This window comes from Dromiciops gliroides, chromosome 4, assembly GCF_019393635.1.
Source record: "Dromiciops gliroides isolate mDroGli1 chromosome 4, mDroGli1.pri, whole genome shotgun sequence".
NCBI classification, from domain to species: domain Eukaryota; kingdom Metazoa; phylum Chordata; class Mammalia; order Microbiotheria; family Microbiotheriidae; genus Dromiciops; species Dromiciops gliroides.
This window is the reverse complement of record NC_057864.1, coordinates 153,403,422-153,425,419: the sequence shown is the minus strand read 5'-3', so window position 1 is coordinate 153,425,419 and position 21,998 is coordinate 153,403,422. Positions and strand designations below refer to the sequence as shown.

At 39.0% G+C, this 21,998-nt stretch overlaps 1 protein-coding gene and 1 pseudogene across 1 annotated transcript in view; both read right to left on the bottom strand.

The window, feature by feature from the left end:
- Positions 1 to 386: 386 nt before the first annotated feature.
- On the bottom strand, positions 387 to 6,505 carry LOC122754718 (annotated as a pseudogene).
- An 11,688-nt stretch (positions 6,506 to 18,193) lies between these two features.
- LOC122725938 (SLAM family member 9-like) overlaps positions 18,194 to 21,998 on the bottom strand; it is a 47,252-nt gene continuing 43,447 nt past the window's right edge. Inside the window, exon 8 of the mRNA XM_043963301.1 lies at positions 18,194 to 19,071. Within this exon, the coding sequence (XP_043819236.1) occupies positions 19,021 to 19,071 (51 nt within the window). The 3' untranslated portion in view covers positions 18,194 to 19,020. The remainder of the gene's footprint in view (positions 19,072 to 21,998) is intronic.

The window sequence follows — 21,998 nt, the reverse complement described above, 5'->3', positions numbered from 1 at the left end:
TTGAAGTAGGTCATTGGCTGGAATTTCCCCCTATTTCCCAAAATGATTCTGCTAATAGCATGCAAACATTTAAAAAAAATTTTAGGATGTTGCCAACAAACTATTTCCAGTTTAGATGATGAAAACTACCTTGGGAGAATCTAATTTAACCAATTAATCATTTCCTGTGGGAGCATGAACACAATATTTTGTTCACCATTGATTCAGCAAATAGTGCTTACAAAATATGGCTTTATATTTCTAATATTTCCATAACTTTGAAAAACCAGATTAAATTTATCTTCAAAGCCAGTTTCATTACCCAATAACATTCTCAAATTGGACAGGTTAGTTTGTGCCCATCTTTGACTTAGGCCTTTCCTTTAATCTCTTCCTGCCTCACCTGCTTAATTTTTCTCTAAGACCAGGTCACCTTCTTCATTTGATTTAGATCCTTCTGTAACTTGGCTTCCAATTTCACATGGATTTTTTTTTCTTTTTAATTTTCCACCTGCATCTCAGAAAGAGGGCTCTTCAGCTCCTTTTCTTTACTATACTATACTCCCTCCTTGGATTACCTTTTCTTCTGCTGCTGTGTCACATTGACTTGAGATTCTCCTTATCTGTATTTCCAAACTCCAGTTTTGTTTCTTTCCCATTTCTTACTTGTGAAGCCTGGGCAGGGTTTTCCTGAGACTTCTCTTATAACCACTTTCCTGAAGGTTGTATTTTCTGAACATGTATTCGTGCACAGCTCTCAGGCAACAGATAGCGTCAATGATTTCTATCACAATAATGCACTGGGGATTACTGCTGCATTTTCAGGATTCAGGCAGCCCACTATTCCTGCCAGTTCTTTATTGACATTTTCTTTGTGCATATGATTTTCCCCCCCCCATACTTTGTAAATAATCTGGAATGCCCCTTTACTTGAGTCTTCAAAACCAAGGTTTCAGGAAGGCTTCAGTATATTTTTTTATATCCTGCAAGGAAGCTTTGCATATGTCAAATAATGGCAACATGAGCAGAGCAATCCGAACTTTCTTCTTAGTAGTGTACATGTATCCTTTAGGAAGAGATATAACAGTTTCTCAGGTTCTATGCTGAGCATTCTAATGAAGAGCACATTATGTCCTCCACTTTCCACTGAGTGGAATTGTCTTCATCTCAGTTATATGGATGCCTGAATCTCACTGACTTCTTCCTTCAAAGAGGCTTCTGTGTTAATCTTCCTCTTCCCTCCTATTTCCAGATGGATGCGTATTCCTGTTTACAAATTTCTTTATCCCATACAGGTCATCTTCATACTTGCAATTGCGCTCCTTCACATTGCAGGTGATGAAGATGCCTTGCAGCCTGGGCTCTAGCTATCTAGGACTCCACTACAGTGCAAGGCCCTCTTAGCCTGCACATACTGGGCTTTTGCTTTTTGTTTTATTCTGCTGGTCTGTGGGGGTTGTTTCCTCCACTGTTGTCCTCTTGAGGAAAAGAGGGTTTTTTTGGGGTGGAGGGGGGAAGATGTAGGGTGGGAAAGGGGGAAAAGAACATGCTGTCCCCCTTTTGAATACCTTCATTCTATCACCCTCAGACCATTCACACTCAGATGTGAATTTGAGTTATCAAGCTAACTTTGATTACTCCCAACATCTGGTTCCATTATTCCTTTGTTGTTGTAATTGTTCAGGCATTTCAGTCCTGTCCGACTCTTTGCATCGGCATTTGAGGTTTCTTGTCCAAGATCTCGGAGTGGTTTGCCATTTCCTTCTCCAGCTCATTTTACAGATGAGGAACTGAGGCAAACAGGGTGAAGTGGCTTGCTCAGGGTCACGCAGCTCTCTCTTGCTAACTAAGAGTCAGAAAAAAATCATCCTTCTAAGCCAATTGAGTCCACTATGTATTGGTGTAATCTAATTTGAACTGGGTACTTGTGATTTTGAGACAAATAATTCTTCTACTCCTTTATAAGTTATTCTCCCACTCTCCCACTATTACAAACATCTCAACAATGTTTCAATGTTTCTCTCTGTCTCTCTCTGTCTCTTCTCTCTCTGTCTTCTCTCTCTATGTTTCTCTCTCTGTCTCCTTTCTTCTCTCTTCTCTCCCTTCTCTCTCCTGTTTGTTTGTCTGTCTGTCTGTTTCCAGCTACCAGACCTGCTATTGTTCTGAGCAGAAAAATTTTACATGATCAATGTGCAGCACTTTAAAGTTTTTTTGGGGGGAGGGATAATATACACAGTTCAAATATATTCAATGAAAATCAAACATGTATATACTTTTGATTTTATTTATTAATTGAATGGTACAGCAAAATTTAGTACAATTTTATTAGAATGTTCGCATCATTAGTTACTATTCACAAGGTTATTTTTCCTTTTCTTTTCTGATAGTCAGTCATGGCACCTTCTTATAGGGTTTTGAATCTATCTTATATAACTTCAGATTTCTGCCTCTAGATGACTCTAGTTAAACAATTGTTCCAACCAGCCATGGCTTTCCCATTAATTTGAAAATAGAAAGGCTGCCTATTTGATGCCCACTGGTCAGATAAGATCACATGACCTAATTGTACCCAATGACTGTTCATAAATTAATTAGGATATGTATTTCCCTTCCTTTGGGAAAGGAAAACAAAAACAAATGTGCAAATAGTGACTTAGAACCAGTAATTTTTGTTGTTGTTTGTTTTTTGGTACATGAGGCACCAGGTGGGGTTAAGTGACTTGCCCAAGGTCACACAGCTAGTAAGTGTTAAATATCTGAGCTCATATCTGACTATAGGACGGGTGTTCTGATTAGAACCACCTAGCTGTCCACAGTAATGTTTTTAAAAGAACATTTCAGCTGCACAGCAACAATTCAGCTTCTCATTGGCTACACATAGGCAGCATAGAGGGAACTTTGCTCCCCAGGCTTCTCATATCATCTTATCCTACCACCCTCTCAGCTGAATATCTTGCCTCATATTTTACTGACAAAATAGAGAACTTCTCTTCATTTCAAATACCCTTGACATTGTTGAACAGTCTCTCTTCTTTTATTTCCATTTCTATTGAGATGGTTCTTCTTGCCAAAGCCTCTCCGAATGCCCTTATTCTTACTGTCTTCTCCAGTTTATTGTCCCATTCTAATGTGGTCTTTTCTCCCTTTAATCTTCATTTTCTTTGGTTCTATCTGCTAGTTCCTTTCCCACTGCCTACAAAAATGCAAAGAGGTGAGAAGTAAGTAAAAAGAGAAGTAGAGGCAACAAGTGTAAGCAACTTTTAAAAAGAATTTAGCTGAGAAAAAGAGGAGCAATATAGGATGATAGCTTGAGAGGATAGTAGTGAAGTGATTTTTTTAAGGTTTGGGGAGACAGACTTTTTTTTTTCAGGGCAATGAAGGTTAAATGACTTGCCCAGGGTCACACAGCTAGTAAGTGTCAACTGTCTGAGGACCAGATTTGAACTCAGGTCCTCCTGAATCCAGGGCCAGTGCTTTATCCACTGAGCCACCCAGCTGCCCCCAAGACAGGCACTTTTGTAAGCTTCCCATCTCACCACTCAACTGACATTGTTTTCTACGAGGTTACCAGGGATCTTTTGAAATCCAAATTTGATGGTCTTTTCTCATTCCTCACCCTTCTTGACCTTTCCCAAGCATTTGACACCATTGGCCACTTCCTTTTTCTGGATGGATGTTCTCTTCTCTGGGTTTTCGTGTATGTACCCTCTATTGTTTCTCCTCCTGTGTGTTCAACTTCTTGGTCTCCTTTGCTGACTCATTATCCATATCACATTTTCCTGATGGTGGTTGTACCCCAAAACTGTTCTGGGTCTTCTTTTTTCTTTCTCTATTCTCTCTTTTGGCAACCTTATCAACTTTCTTGGGTTTAATGATCACCTCTATGAAGATGACTCCCAGATCTATATATTCAGTCCTAGTTTTTCTCCTGAGCTCTAGCTTTACATCACTGTCTATTGTACATTTAAACTGTACATCCCAAAGGCATTTAAAACACAACTTGTCCAAAACAGAATATACATTCTTTCCATTTAAATCCATCCCTCTTCTTAAAATTCCCTATTTCTATCAGGGGTACTACTATCCTTTCCAGTTACTGACATCCACAAACTTGGTATCATCCTTGTGACTTTTCACTCTCTCTTACCCTTTATATTTAATGAGTTGCCAAATCTTGCCTCTGCAACTTCTCTCATATCTATTGCTTTTTCTCTAATCACATGCTACTGATTTAGTTCAGGCCCTCATCATCTCTCGCTTAGACTAATGCATTGTATTCCTAATCAGTCTCTCCATTCTAATCTCTCCTCACTCTGATTCTTCTACAGTGCCACCAAAGTGATTTTTCCTTAAGCACTGGTCTGACCATTTCACTCCTCTACCCAATAAATTCCCATGGCTCCCTATTGCCTCTAGTATAAACTTTAAACTACTCTCATTGACTTTTTTTTTGTGGGGCAATGAGGGTTAAGTGACTTGCCCAGGGTCACACAGCTAGTAAGTGTCAAGTGTCTGAGGCCAGATTTGAACTTAGGTCCTCCTGAATCCAGGGCTGCACCATCTAGCTGCCCCCTCATTGACTTTTAAAATTTTTAGCTTGACCTCATCTTACCTTTTCATTCTCATTATATATGATTTCTCTTTCCAAATTCTGTGGGAGTTCTGTGGTCTAACCAAACTAACCTTGCTGTTGTTCCTCACATGGAACATTCCATTTCCTGTCTTAGTGTCTTTGTACTGACTGTTCCCCATGCCTGGAATTAACTCCCTTATCTTCTCTTTGCAGAATCCCTCATTTCCCCCAAGACTCAAGGACTACCTTCTACTTGAAACTTTTCCTGATCCTCACAACTTTTCTTGATCCTGACCCTCCCTAGTTTACTTTATATTTATTTTGCATTTTTTTCTGATTATATTTGTATATGTTCATGTTGTTTTCCCCAGTAGACTGAAGATAACTTGAGAGAAAAGACTGCTCCATTTTTTTTTTTTGGTATCCCAGCACCTAACATAGAGCCCAGCATATAGCAAATACTTAATAAATACTTATTAATCATTTGAGTAGAATGGGTCTATTACCTTTCTAGACTTGGACAGTCCCTTCTTTCTCCTTCTCTCCTCTGCTTTAGGGTTTCCATTTCTTTGTTCTCTCTAGGGCCTTGCTTTACTTGCCACTGCTTATTCCTGGCTTCTTTTCATCGTCTGGTTCAGAGTTCCATCCTCTTTCTAAGAATTAATGTTTTTGATTTTCCCCAAACTATTATGTTCACTAAGGGTGGGGAATGACCAGAAAGTTACTAAGGGATTTAGAGTGATCTGGGGGAATCCCCATGAGCCTTAGAGAAAATGTCATGTATGTGGCACTCTACTGGGATGTCAACCTTTTAAGATTTGCTAATGGTTGATGACTAAATTGGGGAAGCCTTGCCTTTCTATTCTAAAGATCCCTTAAGCCCTGAAGTGGTACTACAGGTAGCATGCTTTATTTATTTATTTATTTTTTTTTGTGGGGGGAGAGGCAGTTGGGGTTAAGTGACTTGCCCAGGGTCACTTAAGTGTCAAGTGTCTGAGGTTTGGATTTGAACTCAGGTCCTCCTGAATCCAGGGCCAGTGCTCTATCCACTGTGCCACCTAGCTGCCCCTAGCATGCATAATTTCAGCTCATCTGTTGGTGTTACCTCTCCCTTCTTTCACACAGACAAAGGGTCCTTCAAGTATAGACATCTCCTAGGCAAGGACTGAGTCATTGTTAGATAGGCTCTTCTTTGTAGGATAGATTTATTATCTGTCCTGACTTACCTTTTCTGAATGGGTTTCTGATTTAAAATGTTGATTTTGCCACCATCTTTTTGGATCTTAGTTTCCTTTGCCCTCTGTCCCCTGACCAGTGATGATGATGAATCTTGGTACAGTGACTGGTACAATGATTACCAGAAAAACATGCAAGCCACATCAGTTCTATGGTTTGTACATTTCCTGGCTCATAGGAAACACAATAAATGCTAGTTTAATTGAATTGAATTACAAAGAAAAATTACACAGTACTTTATTTGAGCATCATAACAACCTTGTGGAGGTAGGTAGGTTAAGTATTGATTTTGCCCATTTTGGAAATGAGGAAATTAAAAGACAGAGATATTTAACAATTTGTCTAAAATCACTCAATGAGCAAGTGGTAGAGCCAGGTTTTGAACCCACTGATGTCAAGATTTATCCATGTAGTCCCAACCTTTATCTGCATTTCCAGTTATCTCCTGGGCATCTCCACTTGGCTGCTATGCCAGAACCTCAAATTCAATATGTCCAAAATTGAACCATTATTTTTCTCTTTAGATCTGGCACTTCCTTCCAACTTTTCTATTTCTACTCATGTCACCAGCATTCCGCAAGTCAGTCAGGCTTGGAACCATGAGATCCCTCTTCCTTACTTCCTAGCATCCACTCCTGTCACTTCTGCCTCTGTAGTATCTTTTTCTTCCATTCCCTTCCTTCCACTTCCACCACCACCACTCTGAATCTCCCACATCTTTTGCCTGACTCACTATAGTATCCTTCTAATTGGTTTCCCTGTTTCCAATCTATCCCTTTGCCATTTACTGTGAAAGTAATCTTCAATCATAAGTCTGACCACTTTACTCCTTCTGCTCAATAGTTTCCCATCATCTGTGAATATTTATCCATACCCTGGCATTCCAAGCAATTCAAAATTTGGCTCCAGCCCATTTCTCCAACCTACTTTCAGGGTTCTTACCTTTATACACTCAGCTAAACCACTTCCTTTCAATTTTCTCCACTTCAGCCAAACTACTCATTGTTTCCCAGTCTCATTCTGTCACAAGCACATGACATCTTACATTCCTGGAATGGACCCTTCCAAGTTCATCTACTGATATCCTTCCCCTTTTCCAAGGACTATTTCTTCTACGAGAGCTTCTCTGATTCCCAGTACTCAGTTCTTTCAATACTCTCTCATTGACTTTTTTGTACTTGGTAATTTTCTAGCTTTAAGCACAGTATAAGAACAACGACAACAACAAGCATTTCTATAGTGTGGCAAGGTTTGCCAAATGCTTTACAAATATGATCTCATTGTATAATCACAATGATCCTGGGAAGCAAGTGCTGTTATTTTCCCATTTCACAGATGAGGAAACTAAGACAGAGAGAGTCTAAGTGGCTTGCCTAGAGTGGCACAGTTAGTGTCTGAATCAGGATTTGAAATCAGGTCTTCCTAATTCCAAGTTGTGCACTCTATCCATTGCATCACCTGACTATAGTTATATATTTGTATATACCCTATTCCTTGTTTAATAGTTTTTTTTGTTTTATTTTCATAAGATTTTCAGTTCTAAATTTTTCTCCCTCCCTCCCTTCCCTCTCCCCTCCCCAAGAGAGAAAGCCAATCTGATATGGATTATATATGTATAATCACATTAAACATATTTCTGCATTAGTCCATGTTGTTGAAAGAAGAATCAGAACAAAAGGGAAAAAAACTCAAAAAAGAAAAAACACAAACACAAACAAAGTTGAAACAGTATGATTCGATATGCATTCAGATCCACAGTTTTTTTTTTTTTTGGATGTGGAGAACATTTTCTTTCCATCATGAGTTCTTTGGAATTGTCTTGGATCATTGTATTGCTGAGAAGAGCTACGTCTATCACAGCTGATCACACACAATGTTGCTGTTACTGTGTTACATGTTCTCCTGGTTCTCTCACTTCACTCAGCAGCACTCCACTTAAGTCTTTCCAGGTCCTTAAGATAGTTTTGGTACCCCTTTGGGAGGTAGGGACATGTTATCCTTTAATTTGGTGTGCTTTTTTCATTCTTACATTCCTGTTCTTATCACAGTCCCTCATACATATTAAGTGCTTAAGAAATATTTGTTAAATAGAGCTAAGAGAGGTAAGGTGCATGATTGGTGACAAATAACTCTTTAGTATCAGAACAAGGATTAGGATATACTTTTCTTGTTTTCCAGTCACTTACATTTTCACTAGACCAATTGAAGTTGATTCCTGGAATATAATGTTTAGAATAATTTTGAAAAATTCTAGATATGTTGACAGCTGCTAATTAGGGGAAATCATAGAGATTTGTGTCTATTGTTTTAGTTGTATTCCAAAGTTTACCTATATGGGACTCTTTCTTTTTCCTCCTGAGAGATAACATGAGTATTGGAAACAGCATTGACTTTGGAGTGAGATGGCCTGGATGGCTTCGAGGAAGATGGAGGAGTGAGAGATCTCAGAATAGATATTCTCAATAATAGCATAATAGCAACTGAAATATCCTCAAAGGAGCAAAACTACCATAACCTTCAAAGAAAATAATTTTTAGAAACATTGAAAGAAATGAGTGAATGAAGAACACTTGGGTATACATTTTTTTTTAAAAAGTCCCAGAGTATTAAGAGAATCTAGAAACTCTATTAGAGAAATATATTCAAGCAACACCAACAATAAAATCCCCCAGGACAAAATATGATGGATAATAAGCACACTCAAGGAACTGAAGGCAGAAATGAAAATGGCAAAAATATCTCAAAATTAAGTAAAGAGGGAGTTGAGTGCAACTAAACATTTCAGGGACACTATGATTATGAAACTCAATAGTTTGCAATATCCATAGAAACTATTAAAATAGTTTCACAATAAATGAATTTCATTGGAGGACAACATGAGAGAAGGCAACAAGAAAAAAGGAGAAAAATAAGCCTGGAAATTAAACAATCAGAAAAAAAATCATGGGAAAATAAATAAATAAATATGTATGCGATATGTATAGTATGTATGTATATACATACACACAAACACATATACACATTTACACAATATATACATATACATACATGCACACACATGTATATATATTTGGAGAGACAAAGACAGAGACAGATAGAAATGATGGACCTGGAAGACAGGGCAAGGAAAGAAAATTTAGGGATTATTTGGTTTCTCCAAAACCTGTGGAGAAAAAAAAAAGATTCTGACTATTGCATTTCCTGGAAGTCATGCAGGATAATTGTTTAGAAATGTTGAAAAAAAAAAAAGACAGATTGCAAATCAATGAAGGTTGGAATAGTACTAGTAAAACAAAGAAGAATCTCCTTTTGGAAAAAAAAAGCCCTGAATTAAATACCAGTTCAGCTACTTGCTATTTATGTGGTTTGGACAAGTCACTTAATCTCTCTAGACTTGTTTCCTTATTTATTTATTTATTCATTCATTTATTTATTTATTTTCAGGGCAATGAGGGTTAAGTGACTTGCCCAGGGTCACACAGCTAGTAAGTGTCAAGTGTCTGAAGCCAGATTTTGAACTCAGGTCCTCCCCAAACCCAGGCTGATGCTTTATCCACTGCACCACCTAGTTTCCCCCTTGTTTCCTTATTTATAAAAATCGAGGGAACTGGACAAAGGACTCTAGGGGAATTCCCCAGCTCTAAATCTATGATCCAGTTGTACCCCCCTGTTCTTAGTACAAGTGCCTGATACACAGTAGGCTCTTAATAAATGTTTATTGACTGATTTATTATGATCCTAAATTACTTAAACTCTTGGGACCTAGATTTCTTCTTCTGCAAAATGAGGATGTTTAACATGATCCCCAAAGTACCTCTTAATTCTCCATCCATCTTGGATTATAATGGATATAATATATTACGTGACATTAAAAAGAGGTATGACTTTTAGCATGTTCCACTCTACTCTACTCTTGTCAGACCTCATCTGGAATATTTTGTTCAATTCTGGGAGTCACAGTTTAAGGACACAGATAATCTGGAGAAGCATAGAGGGGAGGACACCTAGGAGGGTGAAGAAAATGGCCTTAAGTCTGTGCTATGTGAGGATCAGCTGAAGGAAAATTGAAGGTTTAGCCTGAAGAGAGAGGAGGTGATATCTGTTTTCAAGTATTTGCAGGGGATATCATGTTGAAGACTGTTTAGACATTTTGTTACTGGGGTAGAACATGGAACAATGGGCAGAATTTTCAAATAGGGCTAATTAAGTCTTGTTATCAGGAAAAAATAACAACTTCCTAATAATTAGGGATGTCTAAAAATGGAACAGGCTGCTTCAGAACTGATAGTTTCTCCATCAGGGACAAGGGTGACCCACTTGCAGGGTATATTATAGTGGGAATGTCTTTTGTATGTGAAGTTGGACTAGATAGATGTTACTGACCCTTTCAACTCTCAAATTCCATGATTCTGTGACCCTCTATGGGCCTCCTTGAATTTGTAAGATGGGGATAAAAATATTTGTACTAGTACCTACCTCACAGGCTTGTTTTGAGGGAAATTCTCTATAAATTATAACGATGGTTTATTACGATGGGGAATAGGAGAGCCCTGTTTCAGTTTTGGAGATGACTGACTCACAGTTGTTATTCTGGGTGATCTTTTAAAATTTCTCTGTGCCTCAGTTTTCCCTTTTATAAACTGGGGGGGTGGTATAACGAGAATGTCCTATTTTTTCTCTACTACCATCTTCACAGAACTGCGAAGATGATGAGATACTAGAGGGAGGAAGAAGGCAGTTTGAGCTCTTCAAAAGAAAGAGACCACATAAAAGGAAGGTATGATTATCAGTAACAAGTCTTACAGTGTTATTTGGCTTTCAGTTTCTGGAATGAGGTAAACAAGGCTAAATAATTTTCTGGTCTATTTTTTTTTTGGTCTCATGGATTGTAAACCCTGTAACTGTGACATTAAAAACAAACCCAAACTATACTTTGAACCCCTGGCACCTGGCACAGTACTTAGTAAATGTTTGTTATTGTTACTGGTTTTTTTTTCTTTAAATTCCCTTTCCAGGGAATGGCACGTTTTGTTGATTTCTGAAAACACAAGCTCACAGGACTCTGCCTTCTGATCTGGGGCCCGCTGGTGCTCATACCTCTGTTGGAGTTGGCTTTCAGGCAAACACTCAAGACCCGAACTTTCCTTCTTCCTTTCTTCCTGCCCTTTCCCCAGCAAGATAATTTAAACTGGTTATATCTAAACTTCACAGGAGGGTAAACAAATGAAAAAGAGATTTTCAACCAGGGCTAGAATTCGGCACCTTTGACTTGTGCCTTAAGTACAGGTTGGAGATAAATAATGCACGAGCAGATGAGCCATTGCTGGGAAGTGAAAATGTGCACCATATATGGACACTTCCACCTCTACCTCACCATCTCAAGGCATATGAGAGTCCCCAGTGAAACCACTGAACATTCCGTGCAGTGGAGATTGTGACTTGGTGGTGGTGGTGGTGGGCTAAGTTGTTCCTTTCTCATAAACTAAAAACTAAATACATGACTGAGAATGGAGGGAAAAAACAGAGGGAGGCAGAAAAACAGTGACTCACAAAAGGCAGCAGGGAGTGCTCCCCTTTCCCGCTCTTTCTAAGGTGATACTTTCCACCCTGTTCTTCCTTACAATTCAATTTCTCCTTTCCAACAAGTCATAGTCTCCCTTTTGTGAGAAGAGCTTATTTTTTCCTTCAGCCACACTACACTGGGGGAAGGGGGAGAACTTCTTTCCTAACCTTGTCTTCTTTACTCTGACCAGTTATCTTTCCCTTCTCAGAGGTCCATTCTGAGGGAATTTCCAGTACTTGAGGGGAACTTGGTGCACGCCCAGACATCCAAAAGTCAGATGTATATATCAGTCTCAACCAACAAAGAATCAGGAAGCAAGTAAAAAATAGTTGAGCTAAAGAAAGGGTAGTCACAAAACCCTTCTACTAAGTCTTACATTTACTCCTCAGGCTAACATTCAGCATTTTAATTCTAATTTACATAAGATTCTGACAACCTTAGTTTTCTGATTTATCAAATCATAGCAGATTATTAGGAGCCAATCAGAAGAAAGGCAGAATGCAAGCCCCCAAACAGGTGTTTTGACCAGTGATAGCCCAATAGGTAGGTATGATAAAAAGTCCCTGGAGGAAGGAATGGATATAGAAAATTATCTCTAAGGTCTCTTCCAATTCTAATTTCTACAATCTTATAAAAGATTTTAATGAAAAAACATTTAGAAAAAGTTTACCTTTGAAAGGGTAAGTTCCAGTTATCTTGAAAATTCTTAGAAGGCTCATTTCCCTTTCCATTCCCCTTGTCCCCTAAATGAGGAGTTACTGAGATTATTTTGCACTTTGGATAAAGGAAGCAGTGGCTTCCATTCTAAAGTTGGTTCCCTGCGCTGATGGACATTTCCATTTGACTCTGCTATGACTTTAGGCTCAACACATCTGAAATTGAACTTATCATCTTTGTTGCCCAAATCAACTCCTCCTTCTCTCAACCATTTTCCTATTTCTACTAATAGAATCATCATTCTCCTAATCACTTAAGCTTGAAACTAAATGATTCCCCTCATCCCAAGGCCCCAAGTCACTAAGGCCCATGATTTTCTTAAAGTCTCTTTTTCCATTTAAATGTGTAGTATCATTATCATCTCATGCCTGGATTAATAATTCTAACTGGCCTCCTAGAGCACTCCAGACTCTAAATTTTCCATTTTCCCAATCCATTATGTACTTCAATCTCAAATTAACCTTCCTAAAACATTTCTTTGATCATTCAATTCAGTTCAACAGAGATACATCAAACACCTTGTATACAGAATGAAATCCTGAGCTGGGTTATAAAGATACAAAATTTAGATAAGACAAGTCCTTATTTTCATGGAGTTTACAGTTTCATCGACAGGCCTCAAACCATCAGTGAGTTAGGGGGATGTCTACCCCAAGCATGTGAAGACTTCCTTCAGTGGAATGGGAAGATGAGAACAATCTGTTTTAAGGGTCATGAAGGCGACTGAAGCAGGTGCTTGGAGCTTGGTCAGACATCAAAGATGCCAAGGTCATCCACTGTATCCTGGGCTATCACTAGCTGTTTTGAGTTTTGTCTTGCCACTGGACTTTGGTGTCTATGGAAAAGAGAGTAACATTAATGACTTTGTGCAACTCTGCCTTACTTAAACCCAATTAACACACAAGTCAAGGCATCATCCTGTGATGTCATTGGTCCTCTTCCAAAGTGGACAAACAACAGCATGATCTCATGGGGGAGGGTGGCAAGACACACATGCTAAGAATTTTAATATATTACATGACCAGTGCATTAGAAAGGTATGGAACAGTTCTATATGAAGTATGAAAGGGAAGATCATTATGGATCAGCAGGATCAGTGAAAGCTTCCTGGAAGGAGTGGTATTTGAGTTAGATCATGAGAGATAGTTAAGAATTGAGCAGGTATAATCCATTGTTGGTGGAGTTGTGAAAAGCTCCAATCATTCTGGAGAGCAATTTGGAACTATGCCCAAAGGGCTATAGAACTGTGCATACTCTTTGATCCAGCAATACCATTGCTAGGTTTATATCCCAAAGGCATCTCAAAAAAGAGAAACAACCTATTTGTACAAAAATATTTCTAGCCGCTCTTTTTGTGGTGGCTAAGAATTGAAAACCAAAGAAATGCCCATCAGTTGGAAAATGGCTAAACAAGATATGGCATATGATGGTGATGGAATATTATTGTGCTATAAGAAATGACAAGCAGTATGATTTCAGAAAGACCTGGAAAGACTTGTATGAATTGATGTATACTGAAGTGAGCAAAACCAAGAGAATGCTGTGCACAGAGATAGCGATATTGTTTGATGAAGAACTGTGAATGACTTAACTATTCTCAGGAATACAGTGATCCAAGACAATCCCAAAGGACTAATGATGAAACATACTCTCCACCTCCAAAGAAAGAACTGAACACTTTCATTTTTTCTTTTATTTAAGTTTTCTTGTACAAAATGACAAGTATGGTAATGTTTTACATAATTGCACATGTATAACCCATGTCTGATTGCTTACCACCTCAGGGAGGGGAGAGGGGAAGGAGGATAAAATTTGGAACTCAAAACTATAAATAAAAATGTATATTATCAGGAAAGAAAAGAATTGAGCAGACAAAGGGCAGAGAAGAGGGAGAGCATTCCAGATACAGAAAATGGTATGATCGAAGGTGTAAAAGTGAAAAAAACAGTGCATGGCAGGGGGAAGGCAGAGAGAGAAGGCAAGGGATAGAAAAAAGTCCAATTTGGTTGGAGTATAGAGTACTTGGAGGGGAGTAATATGGAATAAGTTTGGAAAGATAGAATGGTCTCAGATTGTAGAGGGTCTAGAATGTTAGGCAAAGGATTTTGAACTCCATTGGGTGTGTAATAGGGAGCCAGGGACAATTTCTGAGCAGAGGAACAATGTGACTATGTCTGTGAACTTATTTTAAAAATATTATGATAACTCCATTTCAACAAAATTGGTTTTCATTACAATCCTATATATTTTATTTTACACATTCAAGAATATTACTCTGAGAATGGTTTCATAGGCTTCACTAGACCTCTAAAGGGGTCCATGACAAAAAAAAGGTTGAGAAGGAAGAGAGAATGGCTATGGGAAGATCTTTTAGTATGCTATCACAAAAATCTAGGAAGGCAGTAAGTAATAAGAACCTGAATAATGATCAGAGAGAAAGGGGTGATTGTGAGAGTTGTTGTAGAGGTAGAATCAACATAAACTAGTGACAATTTGGACGTGAGCAGTCTAGGAGAGAGAGGTAAGCATCAAAAACAACACCACGTTTCAAACATGGGCGATAAGGTGTGTGACATCATTGACAGAAATAGTGAAATAAGAGAGAAGAGTGGCTTTTGGGGAAAGGTTAATAAATTTCATTTTGGGCAGAATTTGAGGTGCTGATGGAACATCCAGGCTTTCTTGCCAGTTGGAGGTACAGTTAGAGCTCAGAAGAAGGGTCAGATGGGAGATCTGTTAGTCATTTATATAATGGTAAGTGTCTATTGGATAATGACTGACTGACTGAATGAATAAAAAAACTCATTAAGCCCTTACAATGTGCAAAGCACTGCTCTCAAGGAACTCACATTCTATTAAAAAAATATATATATATTATTTATTTCATTAAATATTTCCCAAATACATGTAAAATTTTTAAAATGATCATTTAAAAAATTTTTGAGTTCTAAATTCTCTCCCTCCCTCCCCAAACCCTTTCTTGAGAAGGCAAGCAATTTGAGATAGATTATACATGTCAAGTCATATGAAACATATATTCATATTACGCATGATGTAAAAGAAAACACAAACAAAATAAAACAATAAACATAAAGGAAATTTAAAAAGTATATTTCAATCCACATTCAGAATTCATCAGTTTCATGAGCTCACATTTTAATGGAGGAAATGTACCTATGGAAAGTTTTACTTGTGTCAGATGGAAAGGTTCTATGGTCCTTAGGGGGCAGTGGCAAAGCAGATAATAAAATAATATCTATTTCTAATGTTGAGCCCATTGACAATACCAAGGACTTTGGTACCCAGAATTTTCTTTTCTGGGTCTTTAGAAGCTGGGGCTATGGCACTTGCAAGGAGCAGTTTCCAGGCTGCATCTCCAGTGGGGCTGCTTTTTAGGATGAGGGCACTGGGCTGGAAGCATTGCTATTACCAAGACTCTTGGGCTTGTGGGTTGTTTCCACTGGAGTCTGAAGGGAGATGGTGGTCAAGATACTGGTAGTGCTTTGACTTTCCTGGTACATATTGCCTCCTATATCTCTCCCAGGGTACCCTGCTGCCTCAGTTAGGCTAGGTCACCTGCCCTATGTGTGGCAGGTCAGGGGGATGTCTGGACTCTTCTCCATAGCAGTTGCTTCCCCAGAGGGTGACTTTGAGGTCTGGGCTGGAAGCAGGACTGGTAGCTTGGGGTAGTATCTCCACTCCCAGGATTCCTGAATCTATCTTCCCATTGGTGGGAATTGGTCACAGGAGCTGGTCTGGAAGCTAGTCCAGTGGTTTGGGGGCACTACTGTTTCCAAGGCTCTTGGGTTCAAGGTCCTGAGTTGTCTCCATTGGGTTTGAGATGAGATGGTGATGGTGGTGGTGGTTTGATTTTCCTGGCACATACTGCCTCCCATCTCTCCCTTGTTATCCCCTGATACTTCAGCTAGGCTGGCTTGCCTAAAAAATAGAAAAAATAGGGGCGGCTAGGTGGCGCAGTGGATAGAGCACCGGTCCTGGAGTCAGGAGTACCTGAGTTCAAATCTGGCCTCAGACACTTAACACTTACTAGCTGTGTGACCCTGGGCAAGTCACTTAACCCCAATTGCCTCACTAAAAAAAAAAAATAGAAAAAATAAAGCCCAAACTCCTTAGCTTATACATGAAGTCCTTTTATAAATTAGTCTAGGCCTTCTTTTTCTACTGCCTTCCTCACTGTTTCCCTCTGTGAACCTCCTGCTTCAGTCAGACTATCATGTTATTGTTCCTAACACAGCATGCTTACCCTGGCTCCAGTTCCCCATGCCTCTTAAATCCTTTTGGTTTATTTCAGGCCTACTCCTATTTCAAGGTCAGTTTGAAAGTCCTACTTCCTCTGTGGTCTTCCCTGACCTTTTCAACCCACACTGACCTTCCTCTTTTCCAATGTCCCAATGGAATGACTGTCTTTACTACCTGAGAATTATTTAACCTTTTACAGCCATACCCTGTCTTCTTCCACTAGACTGAGAGTGCTGTGAGGACAGGGTCTGTGTTTTCTCAGAATCTCTCATAGGCTATAGACTAAATTTTTATTGTTTGACTAATTGGTTTTGATCAGTTTACTCTATGTTTTACACAATCTGCACTTTCCACAGAACTAAGAGGATGGGAAGTGGTGTTCTACAATCAGGGTGAAAACTTAAGGGGGAGAGGTAGTTCAAGGAATTGGTAAGAATTTTATTGAAACTATTGACTATAGAGTCCAAATCCGAGAAAATGTCAAAAAGGGCTGTCATTTTTGACTTTGTATTTCCCACACCTAACAGCCCGGCACATAGTATGTGCTTAATAAATACTTGTCGAATGAATGAAGCTGGGTAGAGATGGCAATTGTAGCCAGAATGGGGCTGACAGCTGGTGTGAATCAAGAAGTTCTCATTAGGATTTAAAGCTGTTTTAGTGCATGGAGGGGATGGGAGAAAAGATAAGGAGGTTATGATTAAAAAAAAGGGGGAACCTCAAGCTTGAGATAAAATATTTGATTTATATAGCACTTTACAGTTTGTAAAATGTTTTCCATTTGTAAGCAGGGGTGATCAGGAGAATTCCTTGATCCGATGAATTCCCACTATGGAGTTCCCATGGAGCTGGGCATGCATGTAGGTTCTTGCTGCTTCATGAATCCAGTTGCTATTGTTGTTAGGGTTGGGAGAGAGAGGGAAAGAAATCCCCTCCCTTTGCAGGGATCCCAAGGGAGAGCTAGTGTCGGTTATTTCCTAACAAAGAAGTTACCTTAAAAGGGGCCAGAAAGGAAGAGAAAGGCAATAAGCCTTTACTATGCACCAGGCACTGTGCTAAATATATAATGTTTTACACATATTTACACATACACATATTTACAATATACATATTTACACATAATATTTTACAAATATTATCATTTTTGAACCTTACAACATCTCTAGCAAAAGCAGTCTTTCCTCATTCCTTATAGTCCATAGAGAAGGTGGCTCTTCTTGGCTCAGTAGCCAATCCTCTTGGGATAGCCCACAGTCATGGGGACACAAGAACTATCCTGGAACTTCTGGTTATGTATGTTCTTTAGCCAGGGTTGAGAGCATACTACCCAGCTCGGTGAGAGTTGCTCCAGTCCAGCAGATCAGGGGCTTCCCAGTGTTTATTACATTACACATAAATGACCTCATTTTATCCTCCCACAATCCTATGAAATAGATACTATGTCTATTCTTATTCCCCATTTTACAGCAAGGGAAACAGAGGTGTGAAGAGACTTGCCCATGATTGCAGAGGCAGTGTCAGAGGTAGGTGCTGAATTCAAGTCTTTTCTGAATTCTAGGTTAAGATACCTTTCCAGTGCTGCCTTGATGGAGTCTAACAACACAGAGGTGAGGAACATTGCTTGATGTGAAGAGGAGGAGGTCTTTACATTTATGAAGGCCAAAGAAACACAAGGCCAGTGTATGCAAAGGCTCACTGATGAGATGTGGTGGGGTTGCCTTAGTATGTGTTTCTTTTCTTTTCTTTTTGTGGGGCAATGAGGGTTAAGTGACTTGCCCAGGGTCACACAGCTAGTAAATGTCAAGTGTCTGAGGCTGGATTTGAACTCAGGTCGTCCTGAATCCAGGGCCAATGCTATATCCACTGCGCCACCTAGCTGCCCCAGGGTTGCTTTAGTATGAAGGGAAAAATGCATGTCAGGTTCTGCAGTCACTAAGTAAGGTGGGAATGGGTTCTAGGAACCCTAGTCAACAGAAGCAGTTGGAAGAAATTAGGTGATTTCAAAAAATGAGAAGAAGGAAGGAAGTCCATTGGTGACTCAGAACTGACACGGCTCAGTGAGGAGATCAGTCCTTCCACTTTTCCTACCGAATGGGTAGGAATTATAGAAGGCAAGGTATCTACGTGAGAGAGCATGGTGAGTATAAAGGAAGTGGGATACTCAAATCCCCAGTAACCTGAAGTCTCTATGGAAGAATGATGGTTTCCAGGGCCACTACTTCCACAGTCTTCTCAATGGGGGAACAGCTTCCATTTCTTCTCAAGTCTCCATCTCTTGTCCTTCATCAGCTAATTTAACAAAGAAAAAGTCATTTCACAAGACATATTTCTCAAATATATCTTGACCTGGCATTGAGGAGATGCTACTTGGCTTAGTTTCTGGGTATGAAGACATTCCTTCAGCAGTAGAACCTAGATGTCATGGTTTATTTCTGTTAATGTCAGATGTCTACAGTTTGCTTTTACTTGGCAAGAAAAGTTGCTAGGTTTCCTGTCATATGGAGGGTAACCTTTCCCATGGGAAAGTCTGCCATCCCTTTGTTGCTGCAGTAGAAAGGCAGAGAGAAGCTGCTATCACATGGTAATAGGATTAAGCACCGGAAGGAACCTCAGATCATCCAGTCCACCCCCTTGTTTTATAGACGAGGAAACTGAGGTCTTGTGAAATGAAGTGATACTCTTGCTTGGTTCCTTAGAAGAGTTTGTCATAAGCAGATGTTTCAGGAAGTGTGGCTGCTTTCTGCTGGAAGGAAGAGGAAGACACATGGAATATTAACAGAGAGGAGGAGCAATTTAAGTCTGACCCCACTTGGCCCTTCATAGAAAGAGAAATATAGAACAAGGATAGGTGGCAAAGACAAGTGAAATGTATAGTTGAAGAAGTAAAAGATATCAAACAGGAAATATATGATTGGAAAATGAAATTAGCTTGGGCATATAGTCAAAACAGGAGAGGTCAAATAGAAATTGGATGGAAAGTAGAGTGGAAACTCGGGGCCCTTCTGTTGATTTAAGTTATTTCATTGACCTCCCCAGGTGTATTCTGGTGAAGTAAATATCTTCATTTCTGAACATTCAATTCAAATTAGTTGAAGACCATTTTAGTTACTGACCAACTTGCTTTTTCAGTTCTTCTATGAATAAATTCCAAGAAGATGAATCTAAGGCTGGGAAATCTGGGGCTGCTTAATACCTCAGTACATCAACAAACACACTCTCCTTCAATGTCACAAACTGTCATTGACCCCTTTTTATCGATGAAGAAACTAAGCCTAGAGAGGGGAGATGATTTATCCAAGGTCATATGATAAAATGGAAGTTGACTGAAGAGTTTTTTTTTTCTCTACCAAATTCTCTAGATAACACTGAGATTGGAGAAGAAAAGGTTTCTTTTTGCTTTGCTTTTGATTAGGGGATTTTTATAAAACGTTCCCTCCCTGTGATATGATTGGTAAATTTGCAGCATGTACCATTTCTCAACCTCCTTTTCCCACACTGACCCATGTATTGACCTGGGGTAGACGGAGTTTCCATAAGCTCACATAGAACAGATTCAGAATATTCAGAATATAATATAATCAGAATATAATATAATTCAGAAGCCCTTACCACAACATGATATAAACATAGGTTCTATGTAGTATATTCAGGATACATTTTATTTAACCTACAAGGAGGAAACCTATAGGCAAATGCTATACTTCACAATAGGCATTATAGATAAGGCAGCTAGTATATTGGAAAAGCACTGAAATTTTAAGCAGAAGACTTGGATTCTAATTTTGACTCAGTAACTAATTATCTGTATGACTTCAGGCAAATCATTTGCCCTGAGTGTCAGTTTTCTCATCCATAAGATGGAGACAATAATTTTTGTATTACTGTCTTCACAGGAGTGTTATGAAGGTGAAATGGGGTAATGGATTAGGAATATTTTATAATCATTAATAGATGATACTTTCACAATAGGATTCTGGGAAGATGACAAAATAGGTCAGAAATATCCAGGCTCTCAAGATTTCCTCCACAAACAGACATAAAATCTCCATGAAATGAATGTAGAGCAGCAAAAATAAAGGGATAAAATAGTTGTCTTCCTAAGACAACTTGAGAGGACTTTAGAAAAGACAGGACCTCCAGGGGTGAGGTTTAGCTTGAGTGAAGCATAGATACCTACAGGCCCACACTGAATCAACAAACAGAAGGCTTTTGGGCACCTGTCAGGAAGAAGACTAGGCTTCAAGAAATTTCACCTGTCACCTCACAAACTTTTACCTCAAAAACTTTCATCTAAGGAACAGCAGATAGTCGAGTGGGGGAGGATTAAAAAACCCCTGCTATTTCTGGAACCCAAACCTATTGGTGTTGACCAAAAGTGATCCCTGGCTCTCACTGTAGGCAGGGAGGAGTGGGCACATGTCTAGTGAGTGCAGTTAAGCACTGGAAACTGAATTCAGTAAATAATAGGAAGGAGGACCTGAGGCCTAGAGAACATTACCCATAACTTGGGATTAAACCTAGAATAAAAGAATTATCTGCTAAAATAAAATGCAAGATAAAAACAAAAATGAGTAAGCAAAAGCAAAAGAACCCAACCATAGATAGCTACTTCTGTATAAAAGAAGATCTGGGTTCATAGTCAGAGGAAGATAGTGAGTTAAAAAAAGCAACCCCTACCCCAAAGAGTAGCATCAAATGGTCACAAGCCCAAAAAGAGTTCTTGGAAGAATTTAAAAAGGAATAAAAAAATCAAAAAAGAGATTGAGGAAAAAGTTGAGAAAAAAATAAAAGCAATGAGAGAAAATTATGAAAAGAAAGTTAACCAATTAGAAAAAGATGATCAAAATTTTAAGGAAGAGGGGCAGCTAGGTGGCGCAATGGATAAAGCACAGGCCCTGGAGTTGGGAGGACCCAAGTTCAAATCCGGTCTCAGACACTTGACACTTACTAGCTGTGTGACCCTGGGTAAGTCACTTAACCCCAATTGCCTCACCCCCCCTCCCAAAATCTTAAGGAAGAAAATAACTCCTTGAAAACCAGAATTGGGCAAGAGGAATCAAATGCCATTACAAGACACCAAGAAATAATAAAACTAGAAAAGACAGAATAGAATTTGAAATATCTCATTAGAAAAACAACTGACCTGGAGAACAGAGAGATAATATAAAAATTGTCTGACTACCTGAAAGTTATGATAAAACATAATCTAGATACAATATTATAAGAAATTGTCAAGGAAAATTGCCCTGAAGTTCTAGAACAAGAAGGTAAGTAGAAAAAGAAAAAAAACTACTATTCACCACCTGAGAGAGATTGCAGAAGGAAAATTTACAGGAATGTCAGAGGCAAGTTTCAAAACTCTCAGGTTAAGGAGAAAATATTTCAAGCCACAAGAAAAAAAAATCCAATTTAAATATTGCAAAAATACCGTCAGGATTCCACAAGACTTAGTAACTATTTTTTACATTTTTTTTTTTTGGTGAGGCAATTGGGGTTAAGTGACTTGCCCAGGGCCACACAACCAGTAAGTGTCAAGTGTCTGAGGCCGGACCCAAACTCAGGTCCTCCTGAATCCAGGGCCAGCACTCTATCCACTGTGCCACCTAGCTGCCCCGACTTAGTAACTTTTACTCTAAAAGATTATAGGTCTTGGAACATTACATTTCAAAG